The 22251-nt window shown below is 41.4% G+C and overlaps 1 protein-coding gene across 1 annotated transcript; it reads left to right on the forward strand.

Moving 5' to 3' along the window:
* Positions 1 to 1166: 1166 nt before the first annotated feature.
* On the forward strand, positions 1167 to 21548 carry LOC131133557 (sphingosine kinase 1). The gene is made up of 5 exons (XM_078793373.1): positions 1167 to 1822; positions 12903 to 13052; positions 14311 to 14405; positions 14486 to 14601; positions 18745 to 21548. The coding sequence occupies exons 1-5, from the start codon at positions 1429 to 1431 to the stop codon at positions 19580 to 19582; spliced, it is 1593 nt and encodes a 530-aa protein (XP_078649499.1). The 5' UTR covers positions 1167 to 1428; the 3' UTR covers positions 19583 to 21548.
* Positions 21549 to 22251: the final 703 nt, after the last annotated feature.

Consider the following 22251-nt stretch of genomic DNA (forward strand, 5'->3'; position numbering starts at 1 on the left):
AAACTGCAATATAGACCGGACAATTTTGCGAGTGCGTTGTGTAACTCAAGTATTTTTGTTACTAGTATGCAATGTATTAATAATGTATGTTTAGAAATGAATCTTATTTGCATTACAGGGTTCTCGACTTTGTGCTCAGTGCACGTTTACATAAAAGGGGGCCTTTGACGTCGTATTATTCCACTTCCTTGCAAAAATTAAGCGATCCCAGCTGGTGTATTTTATGTAACATGAGCAATTAATTATTATGGTGCAATATGAGGAGTTCAAAAAGATTTTCATCAACAAAAGGCAACAATAGAGTGAGGGTGGTTACAGAATTATATGCAAATGACATGCAAATTAGACCGTACAGCCAATAGCTACTTTTCTTACTGAAGTTAGCAAGAGAGTGCGGCCAGGCTAATTTTTCTTTACTGATGAACAGCAAATTTACTGTCTCTGTAGGCGACAATGACGATAAAGACTTTTATTACAGCTAGTGATACACATTGCCCTACACGTAAAACACATATCTGTTTATTCGTGGACATTAAAGTGAAATAATTATACTCGTTCTTGTCTTATACTCCATAATGACTGGTACAAGTTGAAGCACATTCGTTCATTCTTCTTCTATGGTCTGGAGTGTCATATGGTTCCGCCGGCGTGTCTGTCTACAGCGCCACACGTTGGTGTGTTTTGTGTATTACATCGTTTTCACTCAGTGATGCGTTCCCGTTTGGATCTAACTATATACTAAACTTGCACAGTGTGGATGAGACTTTATTTCAACGTGCCAAAACAATATAAAAATATAAAATGTGGTCAGGGCCTAGCTATCACGGTGATATAGCCACTAAACTTGCTTCTGAGTATACACCCTAAAGTCACACGAACCACCCACAGCACCACCTACAAATGTTTTCAGCCCTTAAAATAAAAGCACAATAGGTCTCTCCATTGCTTTTTCATATTAAATAAATAATTGTTCTTGGACCTACTCTTTAGTGAAATTCAAGTTTTAAATGTTTAAATCATATGACTTGGAACAAATTCGTGATCAGAGATAAAAAGCTACGATACTCTTATTTTGTGGAACAAACGGATATAACACTTTCTCCCCCTATTAGCATTGACAGCAGTCTGACCGGCAGCGCCTGTCAGATATCCAGAAGTCTCCGCGCGCTTCTCGGCCCTAAAGCGGGTAGCAATGTGACTGTTTCCGCTACTAGCTACTCCCGGACCCCTGTCTCCAGGTCAGGATGGACATTATTGGCTTGCATCATTGTGTGCGCTCACATGCTGTACCTCATGGTGGCAGTGTTGACTTTTTTGTGACGAATGTTCCCTTTATGACAAGTTTTCCTTTTTAAGAATAAATAAGACCAAAGGGCCGAGTACTCATGCAAGGACTGCTTCGACATTTACCACTAGTGACTGACAGACATGAAGACAGCCGAACCAATGAACACGCTGTACGGGGAATTCACGGCCACAGGTAACCGAAAAGTCAGGTGTGCCGTGAGCCTGACTGACAGGGAGTTCATCGTCCAGCGGCTCAGCGCAATACATGTGGGCCGACAAAGAGTGCTCCTACTGAAGGACTGCATCGGCTCGCGGGCTTACCGGGAAGATGACAACTCGCACCGGACAGCATACCTGGAGGTCTATTTCTACCCACTTAAGCGGCGCTGGATGAGCTCCGGGCTTTCACGGCAGAGAGTGGAGCATTGTTTCCGGATCTCCGAGTTCCAGGACCCGCGAGCCAACCTGGAGGAAGCGGAGAAGTGGGCTCGGACGGTGCGGGAACGTTGCAGCCGGCAGCAGAACATTGGAGACGGTAAGGGTGATGTGTAAAATAGCTGGCATGTATTACATTACAGTAGTGTTGTGTTGTCAGTATTCCGTACGTGATGGTGATTAATATTTAAGAAATCATAGGGATAACATTCAGGTTTGTATTTTCAGGCCAATTTGGGCTGTGTTCATTTAATATAGGTGAATTTTGCCAGAGAAAAATCATTTTAGAATTTCAATCTCTTTAAATTTGCCTAGAACGGCAACACCATGGACATAACTATTTCTGTTTTAAAAAATATTTATTTTTTGAGTAAAATATACCTTGAAGACTTATGAGAGAAGGCAGATGAATGAGGATAACCAGATAACAGTCCTGATAAAGTCCTTTGAAATAATGAATGAATTGATAAAGCCTATGTAATCCCCTCTGTCTTTCAACCTTAGTGACATCCCTGTGTAACACAAAAATCCTGTTGACAAAAATGACATTTTTGACTTAAAATTTGACATTTTATGTCATTATAGTGAAACATGGTATGGTATGGTATGGTATGGTATGGTATGGTATGGTATGGTATGTATGCTTTTGTGTCCAACATGAGTAACAAGTTACATGTCACATGCTTACATTTGTCTGATAAGGAGTAGGAAGAAGCAGATTTTAGAGTTAATCCTACTCATATTGTCTATTAATGATAATTCATTCACACCATAACTTTGACTTGTTGACACTTTATAATATTTCACATTTGTCATTTGCATTATTTTGACACTTCCTGTATGGAAGGAAAGAATGGTGTTAAAAAATGAAGTTAAAAGTAGTGAGAGGCTGAAAGGCTAAAAAGTAAAATGTGAAAAATGATCAATTAGGAATAAATTGTTAATAATAAAGAGGCATACATTTCAATTTGTAAAACTTTCAATAAAACAATTAAATAAAACATTTAGGATACTAGACTTAAGTCTTTGAGTTGTCTTTAATTTCTTGTTGTCTTTGTCCAGTTCTTTAATGTCATCGACATCGAGTACTTGGCTTCCTCTGGTCCTGCTTTTAACTTGATGTAGTTGGCACTTAAGTGCCTTGAGTTATATAAGATGCTCAATGATGTAAACGTTTGTTACTTTGAGGTCAACAATGCAACCTTAATTTGCCTGTTGTTGACCTTTATGATGGCAGGTGTGGTGTTATTCCTGCCAGTGATTGGGATGCATATACTGCCCTATCAGCTGTTTGAATAATGCTAAAAGGCCAGAAGAAGTCGCTGGCATTCCCTTATATTTATCCATTTATGTTCAATGCCGCTTATCCTCACTTGGGTCACGGGTTTGGGCGAGAGGCAGGGTACAACTTGGACTGGTCGACAGCCAATCGCAGGGCACATATACACATCCTATTATGTAGCTTTCGATTATATCTTTTACTCCCTTCCATATTGACTGTTTTGTGTTGGGCTTGTCGATCAAACTTAGCAACCACAGCTTCTCCTCACAAGAATGGAGACATGTCTTTCAACTATAGGTAATCTGTGTTTACTGTGTGCTCAAGATAAAAAGTCTAAAGTGGGAGGTATGTCCTCCAACTAGACTGCGTATGTGCCCACGATAATAAACAAAATATCCAAGTGATATATTGTGACTTTTTTTTAGGAAAGTAGTCCTCTGTAACTTCTGCTTCTTTGCCTCTCTGTTTGTCTTCTAGTACAGGGTTTCTCAACCTTGGGTTAGGGAAACAGGAGGTAATTAGAGTAGTTTAAATTCTTGTCATGCTAACAAGTACATTTAACCTCTGTGTGATTATATGTTATTGCCAAACATAAGCCATCCCCTTATGTGTCTCTACTAAGTTGTATGAAAACATACAATGTATTATATACAATGTATCACACTGTGGCACACTGTGACCCACATAGCATCTCCCAGGTTGGACAAATCTATTTTGCACATTGCAACTTAATACAGCCTGGCATTGTCAGAGGAGAAAACAGCAGTCTTGGAGACGTGTTACTGTGTGCTGCTAAACATGAAACTGCAGCGATCAGACAGGTTTTCCACCCTGGGAAACGTAAGATTCTTCCAAGCCTTTCACTGGCTTTGTTGTCAAGTCATGTGCTACACCCACTTTTGCAGAATGAGACTGAGAAGGGCTGGCTGGATACTTGGGAGACATGAATTTAACACTGATATCTTTGTGTTGTATCCATTTCCATACATGTCATTCCTTTTAAACATACTTGACTGAGCAGCTGCTGTCGCTTCTGCTTTGTCTCAACACTATTGATCCTATTTTGCCAATAGAGGGATTCAGTTGTGTTGTGGACAGCATTATCATTATTATGGGCCAGGCATGGCAGCTGGCCCAAGAGGTTACTGATCAAATGAATCACTTGAGCTCTGCTAAGCAAAAGGCTATGAATTACAATGACTGTAATATAAGCTAATGGGATTCGATACTTCGGAGGATGACTGTCTTTTTTTGTGTCAGAGGTCATTCTTTGTTCCACCAGCAGACACTGATCACACTTTATAAACTAAAACTTGAATTTTTGAAACAGAAATGGTACCAATGTCCAGTAATAAAGTAAATAACATTACTTTTTCGCTGACGCAACAGAGATATCCCTTTTTTAGTGAGAAACAATGAAAGGTCCTAAATTCCAGGCCTGCATTAGTTAAATCATTGCTACTACAGCCAAACTTGGGTTTTCCCGTGATTCAGTTTTCATCCAAACATTCCACCAAGATGTTGCCTCAGTTTTTGTAACACGTACCAAACCAGTCTGTTTGTCCTGTACTGTGTCGTTACGAAAAATCAAGCACCCTACGCACTGCTGACTCGCTGTCACTGTGCATATTTTATTGAGTGCCACAGCTAAATAAGCCGCCACGGGGCCAACATTAAATTACAAGTCCCAGCACTTTGATAAAGATGTGAAACACTATTGAATTTGATCTTGCCAGTATGTATGGGAAGTCAGTATCAACAGTAAGTTTGAGCAATTCGTCATTTAGAATTATTTCACATTGTTTTCTGCATGTAAAACTAATTATTTTCCATAAAATATATTTTTAGTTAATATGTTTGGGTGTGGGCGGCACGGTGATCTAGTGGTTAGCACGCAGACCTCACAGCTAGGAGACTAGAGTTCAATTCCTGTCTCGGCCATCTCTGTGTGGAGTTTCCACTCCCCGTGCATGTGTGGGTTTTCTCCGGTTTCCTCCCACATTTCAAAAACATGCTAGGTTAATTGGCGACTCCAAATTGTACATACAGTGAAGAAAATAAGTATTTGAACACCCTGCTATTTTGCTATTTCTCCCACTTAGAAATCATGGAGGGGTCTGAAATTTTCATCGTAGGTGCATGTCCACTGTGAGAGAGATAAACTAAAAAGAAAAATCCAGAAATCACAATGCATGATTTTTTAACAATTTATTTGTGTGATACAGCTGCAAATAAGTATTTGAACACCTGTGTATCATCTAGAATTCTGACCCTGAAAGACCTGTTAGTCTGCCCATTAGAAGTCCACCTGCACTCCATGTATCATCCTGAATCAGATGCACCTGTTTGAGGTCGTTAGCTGCATAAAGACACCTGTCCACCCCATACAATCAGTAAGACTTTAACTTGTAACATGGCGAAGACCAAAGAGCTGTCCAAAGACACCAGAGACAAAATTGTACACCTCCACAAGGCTGGAAAGGGCTACGAAGCAATTACCAAGCAGCTTGGTGAAAAAAGGTCCACTGTTGGAGCTATCATTAGAAAATGGAAGAAGCTAAACATGACGGTCAATCTCAATCGGAGTGGAGCCCCATGCAAGATATCACCTCGTGGGGTCTCAATGATTCTAAGAAAGGTGAGGAATCAGCCCAGAACTACACGACAGGACTTGGTCAATGACCTGAAAAGAGCTGGGACCACCGTTTCCAAGGTTACTGTAGGTAATACACTAAGACGTCATGATGTGAAATCATGCATGGCACGAAAGGTTCCCCTGCTTAAACCAGCACATGTCAAGGCCCGTCTTAAGTTTGCATATGACCATTTGGATGATACAGAGGAGTCATGGGAGAAAGTTTTATGGTCAGATGAGACCAAAATAGAACTTTTTGGTCATAATTCCAATAAGCGTGTTTGGAGGAAGAAGAATGAAGAGTACAATCCGAAGAACACCATCCCTACTGTGAAGCATGGGGGTGGTAGCATCATGCTTTGGGGGTGTTTTTCTGCACATGGGACAGGACGAGTGCACTGCATTAAAGAGAGGATGACTGGGGCCGTGTATTGTGAGATTTTGGGGAACAACCTCCTTCCCTCTGTCAGAGCATTGAAGATGGGTCGTGGCTGGGTCTTCCAACACGACAACGACCCGAAGCACACAGCCAGGAAAACCAAGGAGTGGCTCCGTAAGAAGCATATCAAGGTTCTAGCATGGCCCAGCCAGTCTCCAGACCTGAACCCAATCGAAAATCTTTGGAGGGAGCTCAAACTCCGTGTTTCTCAGCGACAGCCCAGAAACCTGACTGATCTAGAGAAGATCTGTGTGGAGGAGTGGGCCAAGATCCCTCCTGCAGTGTGTGCAAACCTGGTGAAAAACTACAGGAAACGTTTGACCTCTGTAATAGCAAACAAAGGCTACTGTACCAAATATTAACATTCATTTTCTCAGGTGTTCAAATACTTATTTGCAGCTGTATCACACAAATAAATTGTTAAAAAATCATGCATTGTGATTTCTGGATTTTTCTTTTTAGTTTATCTCTCTCACAGTGGACATGCACCTACGATGAAAATTTCAGACCCCTCCATGATTTCTAAGTGGGAGAAATAGCAAAATAGCAGGGTGTTCAAATACTTATTTTCTTCACTGTAGGTATGAATGTGAGTGTGAATGGTTGTTTGTCTATATGTGCCATGTGATTGGCTGGTGACCAGTCCAGGGTGTACCCCGCCTCTCGCCCAAAAGACAGCTGGGATAGGCTCCAGCACTCCCTGCGACCCTCGTGAGGAAAAAGCGGTAGAAAATGAATGAATGTTTGGGTGTCTGGATAAATTGGATTTCCACATTTAGTGTTTTGTCTTTTAATTACAATAAATGAAAAAAATAATTTATGATCCATGTCAAGGCTGAGTTACTTACACAACTTTGTGTACTCTGTTACTGACAGTCTCACTGCTTCCAAGAAAAATGTCTCATTTCTGTCAAGGTGGAGAAATTCCTTCAATAATACACAAAATTATGTATATGTGCCCTGCGATTGGCTGGCAACCAGTCCAGGGTGTACCCCGCCTCTCGCCCAAAGACAGCTGGGATAGGCTCCAGCACCCCCCGCAACCCTTGTGAGGAAAAGCGGTAGAAAATGAATGAATGAATGTCAAGGCTGAGTTACTTACACAACTTTGTCTACTCTGTTACTGACGGTCTCACTGCTTCCAAGAAAAATGTCTCATTTCTGTCAAGGTGGAGAAATTCCTTCAATAATACACACAATTATGTATATGTGCCCTGCGATTGGCTGGCAACCAGTCAAGGGTGTACCCTGCCTCTCGCCTGAAGTCAGCTGGGATAGGCTCCAGCACCCTAATGAGGATGAGCAGCATGGAAAACGGTTGGATGGACAAAATAAACGCTGAAGTATAGAAAGTATTAAAAGGCTGTATGAAGAACTAGTGTGAACAGAAAGAGGACTGAAACCCTATCAGGCCTGATGTTGACTAGAAATAAACTCGCATAAAACAACTTGGGCCCAAATCAGCTTTTAGAGCACTTTAAAAATACCTACATCTAAGTTTGAGGGGTGTGTTTGCGGGAGTGATTCAGGCTCTCGGTGTGGCAAGAATGCGTATGAATTAGTGACAATCAGTGGAGCATTTGAGCCATTGAAAGAGAAGCTGATTTACCACTGTTGTTCGTCTTTGTGGTTTAAAGGTATGAGGAAGTTCATTTCCTACACGTGTTGCCTTTCATCTCTTTCTGTCTGCAATCACTTCATCTTTTTATTGACAACGATAAGTAGACTTGGGATTTGGTCTGATGCATATTCAAATTGATGACACTGAATGTTAAAGTAGTTGTTCAGACTTGCAGATTATGTTTACTCTGACATCTTCTCTTATACGCTTTCTGTCTTGTTTGTTCAGTGACATCTCCTCAGAGCAAAGCCTGTGGTACTATACTAACATCTACACACAGCGCTATAGCATTTTCATCTCCGTCGTCGACTCTCAGCCCTCTCCTAAAATAGAGCTGCAGCTAGCTAACCACCAGCACCTCCTCCTCCACTTCCTTGTCCTCCTCCATCCACACCCTTTGTGGTCTCTGATTATGTACTCACAAAGCCACCACTTACTTTACATGCAATATTATGGAAAAGTGTGAGCATCATGTATGTCTATGGCTTCTAAGGGGTTTGTGAATGTTCAGGAATGGGAGTACAGTGGAAGCCATTTACGGTGACGCCACTCGGATTGGCTGACTGACGACATAGGCCGTTCAACGTCATTGAAACTGAAGTTAGCCATTGCTTGGACATTGAGGCACAAGGAGAATGGTCGATAAAAACAATTTTTGAACATATAACAGTATGTTACAACAAATCTTTTTATCATATTAGTTTAAACAAATAACAAATGTATTATTAGTGGTACCAGGCATATTATCTTTGTCATATTAGACCTGGTCTGCTGAGAAAGGACTAAAAGATGTTTTTGGTGACAAGTTGCGTGAAACATTAATTCATTCATTTTCTACCGCTTGTTCTCACGAGGGGCGTGGGGGTGCTGAAGCCTATCCCAGCTGTCTTCGGGCAAGAGGCGGGGTACACCCTGGACTGGTGGCCAGCCAATCACAGGGCACATATAGACAAACAACTATTCACACTCACATTCATACCTATGGACAATTAACCTAGCATGTTTTTGGAATGTGGGAGGAAACCGGAGTACCCAGACAAAACCCACGCATGCACGGGGAGAACATGCAAACTCCACAGAGGAAGTTGCGTGAAACAGTGGCTGCTTAAAAGGATGTTTGTGCAGAAAGTGAGCATAGCCAGCTAGAATCAGACACACAAGCCGCACTGCTTAGTTTCTAGCAGATTGCAGTTGGGTCTATTTGTCATATTGCAGAAGGGAGAGATTCACACTACACACTAGGTCGAATTGCGTGTTAATCCGTTAATCCTTTTCAATGTGGAAACTGGATTCCCTCCTAATGGGTGTTTGTCAGACTTTAGAAGACTCATTGCCACAAAACAAGATCCAAGCCTGTTGGTAGGTACAAAAAACACTTGCAGGTTTTGATTATGTACACTGTATATATCAATTATGCTGTCTACCGTTTCTGCCTAAATCTTTAATGTCATACTGTGTGCATGAAAGAACGTACTGTTACAGTAGTAACTAAGTTGACACATTGCTGAACATTGTGAGTCTAAAAGTGTCTATTCTCAGACTCCCACACTAAGGCCAGATAGCTATTATAAGGACATTTTTCCGGCTCTTGGGTTTTCCCCCCATTTCAATTAGGCCGTAGGAAATGCTATGGTGGGTACCTCAGTAGTGATTACTCCCATTAAGATCTGGGCCAGTTCCCATGGTCTTAGTTTGGAGGGAGCCAAGAAGACATCCATAATCACACATCCACACATCACAACACAAGCTTACCTGAGAGGTAGAGACACAATAGTTTTTTTGTTGTGTTTACTTGACGAGACAATGGTGATAGTTGGCCTCCACAATGAATGCCTTATCACTGAGTCCAAACTTGGGTTTCACAAGATGAATCATATTTCAGTTAACAAACTGCACATCACATCAGAGTTACACCCATTCCCATACAAACAAACTAGAACCCATTATGTGCTGTCATGAACCCACCAGTCCTCTTCTGAAGTGCATGATGGGTACATAAATATACAACATGTGTCACACTTGGGCTCTGTGCCGCTGCAGTTAATGATGGAGGAGGAAACTGGGGGAGCAGGCAGAGGCGAGGAGATACAGTAGATAAATCCCTCCAGAATGCTTTTGGGAAGGGAGGAATGGCACACAGGAAGTGTACGGGATTTGAATTTGGCCAACAAGGTCGTCCTTGGCAGCGAGGTCAGGACCTTCAGCGCTTTTGACTGTCTCGCCTGCTGAATCATGAGCTCACTAATCTGCTGTAATTTATCACTGTATGCCGGTTACTCTTGGACAGAATAAAAAAATTATTTCATGTGTGTGTGAGATGTGTGCTAAATAATTACATTTGGCTTGGTCGAGAATAGATTGTTAAAAATAAGGTTCACATGACTGTGTGAAATAAAACTAAAGAAAAAAATCTACTGGAGTTGAACTGATAAAGCATCCTATGCGATCTTTTCGGCCTTTGCAAGTTCAGGCTGTTCACAGCCAAGCTGCAGACGATTTAAGAGTTATTAAAATGGGTGGCGACTCCGAAATCAGGAAAAAGCAGAGAGAAACAAACAAAAAATGGAGGCTCCACCTTCGGCACTCATGAAGCAGTGGGCCACTGCGAAAGGCTCCTTCAGAGTTCAGAGTTAATCTTACTGTCTAAGAAGCAGACAAGACGATGGAAAGTGAGTTCCGGACAGAGATTGCTGGACTCTTTAGGGACCATTATAATGTAAAGGAAGCAAAAGACAGTTATTATATTAAAAACCGTACTCCTCAAAGCTGAGTCAGCTGATGGGCAGGAAACCATAGCGCTCATAGAACACTTGGAAAATGAAATGGAAGAACTCAAGTCAAGGTTTTTTTCCCCAGGCACACCTCTTGGAAAGATAAAGTTTTATATCTGCAATCAGGATGGCTGAAAAGGGCTGCACCATGGCTCAACAGCTATCCTCAATCAAGATGGCTTTAAAGCTCACCTGGACATACTTGAGAGACAGCGTGGGAAATGTGGGAACATCAGGATCAGATGAGGGAGCTAAGACCAAAGGTTCAGAACCATCCAAGAAATTAAAAGCAAACTGGAGCATAAGTACAGCCAAATTTTCGTCCTGCAGACGATGACTGGCAGCGCTGGCAGCATAAGAAAGGGCAAGTCCAACCTCCACCAAACTTGTCTGCCCGTGTTCAGTAGGTGCAGAGTTACAGATGGAAGAAAGATGGGGAGTCTCTCATCAGTCAAATCCACATGGATCAGAAGTTTTGAAGGCTCACCTGATACGGTGTAGACCAAAATAAAATAACTGTCGTCCTACAGTAGTGGTGAAGATGTTCACAAGTGTGGGAATAAAACAAAACACTTCTGAGAGAACTGCAAGGGAAAACAACCACAGGCAAGTCAACTAGCTCATTAGGAACGTAGAAAACGGCAGCGCTCTACCAAAATACCGAGCTCTTAATGTGTGGCGTCATAGCCCATACATTTGTCCAACACACAATTTCAGCACAATTTAATCCTTTAGCTGACGAAAATACAAATCACTGACCATCTTAACCTAACTCTGAAATCTCTGGATCTTCATTAAAGAAACCAAACTTGCTCTTGGGAAACTTGAGAAGTTCCAAAAGACTTTCAGCACATCCAACATCGAAGAAGACACCAGTAATGGAACAGATTCACTCAAACAAAAACCAGTTTGTGCCAATGCCTCAAACTTCTTCTCGGGCAAGCCGGGAGAAAAGCCAAGGCAATTTGTCCTGCTGGAAAACCCAACTACAACCAAGACCCAACCTGATTTTAGGTTTTCATTATCCCATCAACTTTGTGTAAAGCACCAGTTGCATTGGCCGCAATGGACCACATAATACTACCACCATGTTTACAAAAAGTGTATGTAAACTTTTGATCACAACTGTGCACATGCACACTTGTATCTATCAAATCTTATCAGGTTGTTTTGTAATTAGTTGTACCTAATTTTAGCCAGTAAGATAGGTACGTAGATAGAGCTAGATTAGAGGATAGAAGAGCGATTAAAACTTTGGCAGAGGTCTGTATGTTTGAAATTCTTGTTACATTTTGTCTGGATATTTAGCTACAAAGCTGTCAATCAAACCAGATAAGCTCTTTCCACATCAATCAAGCTTCATAATGTGAAAGGATAGTTGGTTCAGAAGAGAGATGAGACCTGTGTGTGTGTGTGTGTGTGTGTAAGTAGCTGTCAATTAGGTATGAGCTAGCTTTCTCCAGCATCAATGACCTTTAGTTTGTCCTCTGTTTTGGGACAGATGGCCAAATCCAGCTTCGACTTCACCTACGCCCCCCCCTTTGGCGTCATGCTGCACTTCCCAAAGCAGCTAATCCGTCAGTGTGTTTAAAAAGATTTGGATTTGGTGTTTGTAAAATCTTTGTAATCTTCTGAAAGTTTGATCCTTAACATATTTGCACCACATCAACAGTCACCCCATGCACATTGTAGGATTTATTTGACGTGTTAAAAGGAACAATATGCATTGTCATTTCACCCTGGAATTAACCTGAGCTATTGATTTCTGTCTGTCATTGCCATAGCAACCACAGATCATCTACTTTAGAGATGACCAGCCAGGATTTCTCTTATGTTCTGTTAGCATTAGCTTTAGTGTTGATATTACTGTTTAGTTATGTGTTGTACATTTCCAAAATATGCAATTGAAGATAAGAATATTAAAGGATTTAGACACCAATAAACAATTTTTGTGTTTAGAATAGACATTACTGTCACAGTTTACCATGGAATGCAAATTTAACACTTAGTATGCTGTGATATTGTTTATAATAGGTAATACAGTAAGAATTACAACAGTGGAACCCACTTACGTCAGTCATGTCAAAACACATTTAGTCCGGTGTGTTGTTACTAAAAAGTGCTTTCTAATGTCAACAGTCATGGTCGACCGCTTTTGTCGACATAAAATACACCCTGGATTGGTCACCGCAGCAACTATCAAAATAAATGCATTTCTTTTTTTTTTTTAGATTGTTAGCCATCGGAAGCTCTTAAGTCTCTAGTGACAGTCACATGTAGATGTGCAAGCAATGGCTCCTTTCAGTTACGTCGACATCAGTCAGCCAGTCTGAGAGGCACGGACATAAACATGTACCCCTGTATACTTAAAGACCGTAAAGACCATACCTCATGTCTTGTTTGTCTCTTTCTGTCATACATTGTCCTCGTAGGGTTGCAAATGAGCGAGTTGACTCGTCCATATCGCATGATGCTTCTGGTGAATCCACAGAGCGGGAAAGGACAGGCACTCGCACTCTACAATAACCACATCCAGCGGATGCTCAATGAGGCCGGGGTCCCGCACACAATTCTCATCACAGGTGAGTTGGGATGGCACTAGAACACAGAGAAAAAGAAAGCTTGTAGGACATTACATGCAATGCAACACTATCATCTTCATTCACACAGGTAATACATTCTGTGTCTATGCTCAGTCCTTCAGCTAGAATTTGACATTCTTTTCCTGCAGCAGTAAAAAAAAAACAATAAAAGCACTCTCTATAAATGATTAAAAAGCAAGGTTTTACATCCAGCGTCTTGTTGATTTATTATTTATATTCACTGCCAAAACAAAACCAATAAATGTGTAAAGCAAAGTAAGGCATATTGATGGAAATATTTGCCTTCCAGGATACCAACCGAGTATAATATGTCTTTGTGAACAATGAATACAATCAAATGTTGTCAAAATGTATGGTAACATTGGTACTGGTACTAGTGCTAACACAACATGACAGCTGTCCTGGCTGGTCCAGCAATATTCAACCCTCAATATAGTATATACTGTCAATACTGTAGGTTGTTGTTTTTCATATTTAGACATATCTTTTTAAAGGTATTTAAGGATGCCTTTAGGCTCCAGCATGCCCCCATCACCCTAAGGAGGATAACCAGCATAGAAGATGGATGTATCATCTACATGTTTTGTCCCAACCAAGAATATGCAACACTGCGAGTGTCTGTATTAATAAAAAAGTAATTATGTGTGCAGGAGTCTCCCCTGTCAGAATGTTTTGTGCCGTGTTGAGACTCAACACCACAACGTTGTTGATATGGAGGAGTGCTGCAGCTACTAAGAGTGCACAGTCATCTGGAGCTGCCTGAATGAATGGTGTACCATTAGCACCTCTGCACTGAAACATACTTTACATCACTTAAAAGGTCAAGTGGTTTAGCTAAACCTCAATCACGACTCAACAAGAGCAAGCAGAGCGGGACCCCAGAAACCCCAAACCACTTCGCAGATGATTCAAACAACCATTCACACCCACATTCATACCTGTGGACAACTTAGTCTCCAATTAACCTAACTTGCATGTTCTTTGGAAGGTAGGGGGAGTTTCCAGGGTGTACCCCACCTCTCTCCCAAATGCAGCTGGGATAGACTCCAGCATACCCCAGTGACCCTAATGAGGATTAAACGGCATAGAGAATCACTGAACAAAGGACTTACAGCACTAACATGATGCCATTTTGGGGACATTGACAATTTATATGGGAGATATGTAGTTGACATGAGTGAGCTGCTTATGGAGAGATGTCATACGGAGTGTTACTTATACACATGTGTTTTTGCAGAGCATCAGAACCACGCCCGTGAGCTGGTCAGAGAGGCCGACCTGTCACAGTGGGGTGCTGTCGTCATCTTGTCAGGAGACGGTCTTCTGTTTGAGGTAAAGAGAAAATAATCCAAAATTTCCAAATTTATTTTTGACACCGTCCATTATACTACACATTTTTTTGTGTGTGTTAGGTGATTAATGGTCTCCTGGACAGATCAGACTGGGAGGACGCGATCAGGACACCACTTGGTATACTTCCTGGTGGTTCAGGAAATGCCTTAGCTACATCTATACATCACTACTCGGGGTGAGCCACACATAAACACAATATACTGTCAAAAATACAATAACTATACATCACTACTCGGGGTGAGCCACACATAAACACAATATACTGTCAAAAATACAATAACTAGTCGCCATGTGGTCCACCATGGTTGCTGTTGTTGTGACGTATTTGTACATGCCTACATTTTACAGATATATCCTCCATTGTTCATGTGCAATATTTTGCACAAACTTGCCATTGGTTTGCATTTTCAGACATCAAAGCCTTGTTGGTGTGCAAACAAACAGTCAAAACAACATATTTTTCTTGAGTTTGCACTTGGAAACTGTCGTCGTGGGCAAAGGACAAGCCACTACACGCATCACCTCACTCACTGTATAATTATGTCACCTTGGCTAACCTTGGTTGTAGGACGCCAGTTTAACCAGTTGGGTAACATGTTCATTTATACCACACATTAGTGTGCTATGTACACACAGTGTAAGAACCTGGTTTCAGTCTATTTATATGAGATGTAGTTTCAGCCAATTGCAGTTTATCAGACCGCTGTGATGGAAATTAATACATCATAGAGCATCAATATGTAATAAGTGTAGTTTAAATTGACAGTTCCAAAATGAAGACTGTCAAACATTGTGAATTTGGGAATTAAAATTAAAAAAATAAATACATAAAACGTGATACTTAGCTTAGATGAGTAACTGTAAAGTCCCCACAGCGTGGATGCATGGTGTGACAAATCTTCACTCTCCTGCATGCAATGTTTAAGAAGGAGAAGCGATTGATTACAAATTTAGTGGAAGACACCTAACTTCACAGTAGGACATTAGTAGAAATGCTCCAGTCACTCATTAGATGCCAACTCTTTTTACAGTGTAACCTTCGTATTTGTGATTATTCCCATTCCAAGTGGCCTGGCTGAATTAACAAGTCAGTCCACATCTTTATTAATACCATAAGATTCAGTATACCAAAGGGTAAAGGTTGATAGGCATAATATTGTATGATAACTGACCAAGAACCAAACAAAAAAGTCTCATGGGAAACTGGGGTGTTGCAAAACTGAGGTGCCACCATGTTGTCCTGCATGCTATTATTTAGGATTACTTCAGTTGCCTGCCATTCATTCATTCATTCATTCATTTTCTACCGCTTTTTCCTCACGAGGGTCGCGGGGGGTGCTGAAGCCTATCCCAGCTGTCTTCGGGCGAGAGGCGGGGTACACCCTGGACTGGTCGCCAGCCAATCACAGGGCACATATAGACAAACAACCATTCACACTCACATTCATACCTATGGACAATTTGGAGTGGCCAATTAACCTAGCATGTTTTTGGAATGTGGGAGGAAACCTGAGTACCCGGAGAAAACCCATGCATGCAGGGGGAAAACATGCAAACTCCACACAGAGATGGCAGAGGGTGGAATTGAACGCTGGTCTCCTAGCTGTGAGGTCTGCGCACTAACCACTAGACCGCCGTGCCGCCAGTTGTCTGCCAGTCAACTTCTAAAATGAAAATGAGTAGCAGTAACAATAGAAGACGGACCCGGTATTACTGACACTGCCGCAGTATCCAGAAGCTGTCCACAGACAGGCAGACAACACACACACACGGGATTATTCCCAGATGAATAGAGGGTTCACTGAGGCCGCATGCTGCAGTTCAAATGAGCACCAGCTAGAATGGATCTGCTGTTATGCAATACAGTGAACAGCGCACAGGTCTGCTGAGGGAGGTTTTAAATCAAAGCAGAACTTCCATGTGCATGCTAGCGGATGCTGTCGCCGTGTTGAAAAGCCAAGAAAAAAATGTACTCAATTATAAACAGTTTTACAGATTCCACGTCAACTGGTATGAGTGGTATATTACTATGAAAAGATAAAATATCAGGCATCAATGGAAACTAATGACAAATGACATGATGGCTTTTCTAGCAGACAATAACAGAAGACAACAGCCAATTGAGGCTATTTGAATATGATACTCAGTCCGCCCTCTTCTTTGTGTGTGCGAGACAGAGCGATATCATGACCGTCTAGTCTTGTCTCTGTCTCTCCACTTGGGATTGTCTTTGTTATCTCACTGGCCGGCCATGTCTGAAATCACCTCCCCAGTCCACAACATGCTACACACAAGGAAGAGAGTGAGCATCATCCTCACTGCAGCCTTCATGACTCCATCAAGATGCTCTCTCCCCTCAGTCATGTTGGGCCAAAACAATCAGGTTAACTCTCACAGACAACAGCCTTGACCCACTTTCAAAGCCCCTGCTCGCCCCCCAAAAAATATTATGTTCATGTTTTTTAAATTTTTTGTCTAATTTATTTTGGGATCTTAATTATTAACTTGGGTTTAATCCCAAGAGACCGGTGTTGTTGCTTTTGAAAAACATTTCTTCTTACATTCATTATTTAGTGAGGAAAAATGCAAAGCATCTTGCCTTTCACTGATTTACCAAAATATGTAGATTTTCTTTCTTTGCAACTCGGAACTTTGAATTGATCTGCCTTTAAAAATGAATTGTTATCAGGTTGTTGTGGTTACCCTTGATTAATGCTCTTCTGTGATTGGCTCTCCTTTTAATCTATTAATTCCTTTGGGACCTACTTGAGGGTTCTAGTTCATTTTCTCTGCTCCCAATCACTTGATGGGTTTGGTCCTTTTAAGCCAGCAAATCAACAGCATGCTTTGTCACAACAAATCAGGTCACACTGACTGGTTAGCAACAGCAGGTGCAAAAATGGAAACAGGAAGAATGATTTCCAAGAGTGCTACAAAAGCTAAATTTGCCCTTGAAAATTTTAATAATTGTCTGGACCAATGGAGCACAACACCACTCTCTCTTGTATAAATGAGCGTGAAGAGGATGGTTTATTACAGGTCCTCATTTGTCACTATGAATTGTTCTGCTCATTATACTTGCATTAGTGACACTTGTGACCATGCCCCCAAATACACATGCACACTCAGTTCATTTCATATTTCTGTATATAAATGAATGGGAAGAAGGGTGAATGTCATTGAGATTATTTTCCAATTATGTGTGTGCATGGTGGCATAAAAACAGCTGAAAACAAGGTGAATTAAAATCTTATTGTACCATGTCAGATGTAATGAATGTAGCAGTTGAAAACAGCGCTTCAATCATGTCTATCTGTGATATTACACCATGTCAGTCTGCATAAATACACCTACAAAGTATCTGCCCCCTGATTTCTTACGTTTTAGTCAATGACAACACAACTGAACACAAAATGCAGTTGAGTTGCAACATGACACATTGAGATCAGTCTGGAAAAGCCATTTCTAAAGATCCTTGTGAGGAAAAAGCCGTAGAAAATGAATGAATGAATGAATGAATTATAACATTCATTCATTTTCACGAGGGTCGCGGAGGGTGCTGGAGCCTATCCCAGCTGTCTTTTGGGCGAGAGGCGGGGTACACCCCGGACTGGTGGCCAGCCAATCACAGGGCACATATAAACAAACAACCATTCACACTCACATTCATACCTATGGACAATTTGGAGTCGCCAATTAACCTAGCATGTTTTTGGAATGTGGGAGGAAACCAGAGTACCCGGAGAAAACCCACGCATGCACGGGGAGAACATGCAAACTCCACACAGAGATGGCTGCCGTGCCGCCCGAATGTTATAATTATAATTATTATTAATAATAATATAGTAAAATAAAAAGATATATTACATATTATATGTAATATAATAATATATAATAATAATAATTTATTAAAATACAAATAAAATATATTATTATTATTAAGATTCAGGATTGAAATGAAAGCAGGGGGATAAGAGAAGCCCAAACCTATAATCTATGGTGTACACACAAGACAGAATTAATTCTCATACATTTCATAACTGCATTCAAGACTGGCATGACAACCAGAGAGCTACGTTCCAATCATAAACTGTATAAGGTTCCTAAAATATTGTGACAGGTCAGTAACACTCAATAGGTTATTACTTAGGCCTATAAATATAATTTTTAAATCATGCAATAAATATTTTACAATAAAATAATTTTCAAAATTATATTTGCAAAAATGATATTTTTAATGACCTGTCATGGCCCACACTTTGGGAATCACTGCTGTAGGAAATTGTGATGTACGTCTAACCTACTTTGCCTCCTGCAGTGCCTCGGTGGTGTCCACTGAGGAGCTCCTGATCAGTTGCGGCTTCCTGCTCTGTAAAGGTTTGGTGTCCCGCATGGACCTGGTCTCGGTCCACCTCTTCTCCGGCACTCGCCTCTTTTCCTTCCTGTCACTGGCGTGGGGCTTCGTGGCCGACGTGGACATTGAGAGTGAGAAGTACCGTCACGCTGGGGCGGCTCGTTTCACACTTGGCACACTGGTGAGGCTGGCCTCTCTGCGCATCTACAAGGGCAAGCTGGCCTACCTGCCTGCCATGGGGGACTGCAAGCAGGTCAGGTCCACACGTAACGGCACTTTGCGCTGCTCCACAGACTCCCCCATACTGAACTCCCTCCACAATTCCTGTCACTCCAACAACTCCCTCAAGGCCATGAGAACTGAGCACACACCATCTCGAAATGCCAACAAAGCCCCGATGGGCTTATCTGACTCTCTGCTACCCCCAATGGATGTGCCTCCCCCTAGCAACTGGGTGGTGGTTCCTGAAGAAGACTTTGTCCTGGTGCTGGCTGTGTACCAGTCTCACCTCGCTGAAGACCTGCTGGCAGCGCCAGACGCCACTCTGGACGACGGCGTGATACATCTTTTCTATGTGAAGGCGGGGATATCACGCGCTGCGCTGCTTAAGCTCTTCCTGGCTATGGAGAAGGGCGCGCACGTTGATTCTGGTTGCACACATATGGTGCACACCAAGGTGCAGGCACTCAGGTTGGAGCCGTATTCTCCTAAAGGGATTATCACAGTGGATGGAGAGGTGGTGGAATATGGAGCAGTTCAAGCTGAGGTGCACCGCGGCCTTGCAAGACTCATCTATGGATGAGAACACACAAAAGTAAAGATGTCATACTTGAAGCTGCCACACATGCTGTTTGGAAGGAAAACCAAAACAATATAAGCTGCAACATAAAGTTCAGATTTAAATAAAAAAAGGGGCATCATGAAGGCTCCATTGCACCGCTCTCACAGACTGCATGCAGCTGTTGGAGCAACTAATGAATGATTGACATAGAGCCAGCGGCAAGTTCGTTTTAGCTGTGGCAAGTAGGCGGTCATGAGAGACTAATTTGTTGTGGGCATGGGCAGTTAAACCAATCAGATCACAGATCCCACCCACCACCTCTGTGATGCGTGACTTTTGTATTTCACATTGCTCTCATACTGTTTTTCAATCAGCCACAGCTTCAAAATACATGTATATGTACAGTATATACTGTATACTAAATAGGGTTCATAATTTAGATGAGACTAAAGTGGCATCCTACAATTAAGTGTCCTTAACGTTAAGCTTTATGATGATTCAGCTTTGTGTTGACATAAAACAGACTTAATGATTGTAAAAGTGACTGTTAATTTGAACTTATGTCTTTTATTTTTCCCATTACACACATTTACTCAAATATTTCCCAGTTGCTGAGTAGGTCTTAAAAGTGGGGGGTGCAGGGCGTGTATTGACGTGTTAATGCTGCGTGCAGATGGTAGCAGCAGCAGCAGCGTGCTCTTAAGAGGTGCACTAATTCATCCTCTCCACAAAAGATGCTTAGGGGGCATTACCAAACTCTCCTGGGAGGCAGTAAGAGGGGTGTGTTTCATTTCAAGCCTAACACACAGTCCTATATGGTGGAAAGGTGGCTGCAATGTGTATTCCAGGCTTCCTTGAAACATTTTTAGTCGGAAACGTTGAGAAAATTGAAGCGTGACAACATAAAAACAGGCTGATTTTCCAGCAGCATCAGCACATTCAAACTCATGAATACTAGGTATTTCATCAGTGTCAAAACATACTCAAAATTAAGCTATTAAAATATCCCCCAAACATTTTGACTTTCTAGACAAAATCATACTAGTTATTGTAGATTAGACTTAGGACTGATTTTTTTTCAAGCCTTTGCTATAAACTATTCAGTATGGCCTTATTTAATTTTCCATTCATCCATCCATCTATTTTTTCCCCCACTTGTCCGCGCCACAGGGCAGCAGCCTGGTCAGAGTTTTATTACCTCAGCCAAGGTGATGTCCGCATTTTGCATCCTCAGACTCTGCTTCCTCTACTGAAAGTCTGTCAGTATGATTCAGAAGGGCCTCAAAAGTCTTCCTTCCACTGTGCGATGATATCCGCAGTTGAGCTCAGCAGGCCTCTGTCACCACCGGGTACTGTTTACCCTTTGTGAGGCGTTGAAATGTCTGCCATTACCTCTTTGAAGGAACTGAAAGTCATGATTAGTTTAAAAAAACATTGTTAGAATATGCGAGGCCAATAAAAGATGCACTTTGGGGGCTGGACCACACTGGAAACCTGTTCAAATGCTTCCACAAGATGAGGTTTGACGTTGACTCACTTGAAAATATCACTGAAATTGATTTTAATGTTGTGATTGTCATTTTCATACAAAACAGCTGCTATGCTTACTTATGGTTGATTTTAGTATCTGGCATAATACATAGAGAGTCGGGTTATTTATAGAGTGGCATAAACAGGGTGTAAAACAGTTTACATTAGTGATGCCAATATGGCTTTATTTCCTATGCATGTACAGATGCAGACCTGAGTCATTGTGACGTGCCTTGATAGTTCTGCCCTCTGGTGGTTGGAATAGGCTAGTGCGATGTTATTACGCTAAAAAAAAAACAGTCCAGTTAGTCGCTGCAGGCAAGTGTGACCTTGCTGTCTGTTATAGCTGAAAGTTTAGGGATGATTCCCTTTATTTATTGAGATCTATTTTTTTCACGAGGCAAATGTCTGTAGTTTGTATTATATTGTTGTGATTGAAAAATACACTAATGTGAGCCAGTAATCATTGTGTGTGTGTTTTTTAAGGCATTAGTGTATTCACTTCAGACTCATTTTGTTTTGGGGCAACTGGACCAGTGCCCAACCATTTCTAGCAGATGGCACAATCCCGTTTCAATGTTTAAAGAAGTGGAACATTTGAACATCTCACTGTATAAATCCACTGATGACAAATGTTATGTAGCACATCTGACAAATATTTAATAATTCTTCAGTATTGGGACACCATAAGGGTTGGGTTTACTGAACTACCTGTGCACCGTAAATTTGCTAATTATAGCTGTTCCATTTAGTTACCTCATCCAAGGACAACTGGAAGCAAGCTATCGTCGGAGTGACGCTGTCATTTCTGGGATATGAAAACTATAACTTTTTCTTGAATAATGATTTTGAATGTGTGAAAGTAAAGAAAAATTAAACTCTTTGACCACAGGGAATAGCGGTAAAGAGCAAACTGTTTGGTGCGACAAATGTAACATGCGTACAGCACAACCAACATTTTAAAGCGCATGTAAAGGTAGATCAAGTTACTGGATGCTGACCAATAAAGCTGTTGCATGCAGCCACAGCAGTTTACAATGTTTTATTACTCTGCGCTAATTATAGCTATTTCACAAAAACTGTATTTTAGTTGTGGAAAAAAAACTGACAGGGAGTTGTTTTTTTGCCCGAAAATACCACAAAAGCAAAACAAAGCATGC

This window comes from Doryrhamphus excisus, linkage group LG9, assembly GCF_037039965.1.
Source record: "Doryrhamphus excisus strain RoL-2023G ecotype Guam linkage group LG9, RoL_Dexc_Guam_v1.1, whole genome shotgun sequence".
NCBI classification, from domain to species: domain Eukaryota; kingdom Metazoa; phylum Chordata; class Actinopteri; order Syngnathiformes; family Syngnathidae; genus Doryrhamphus; species Doryrhamphus excisus.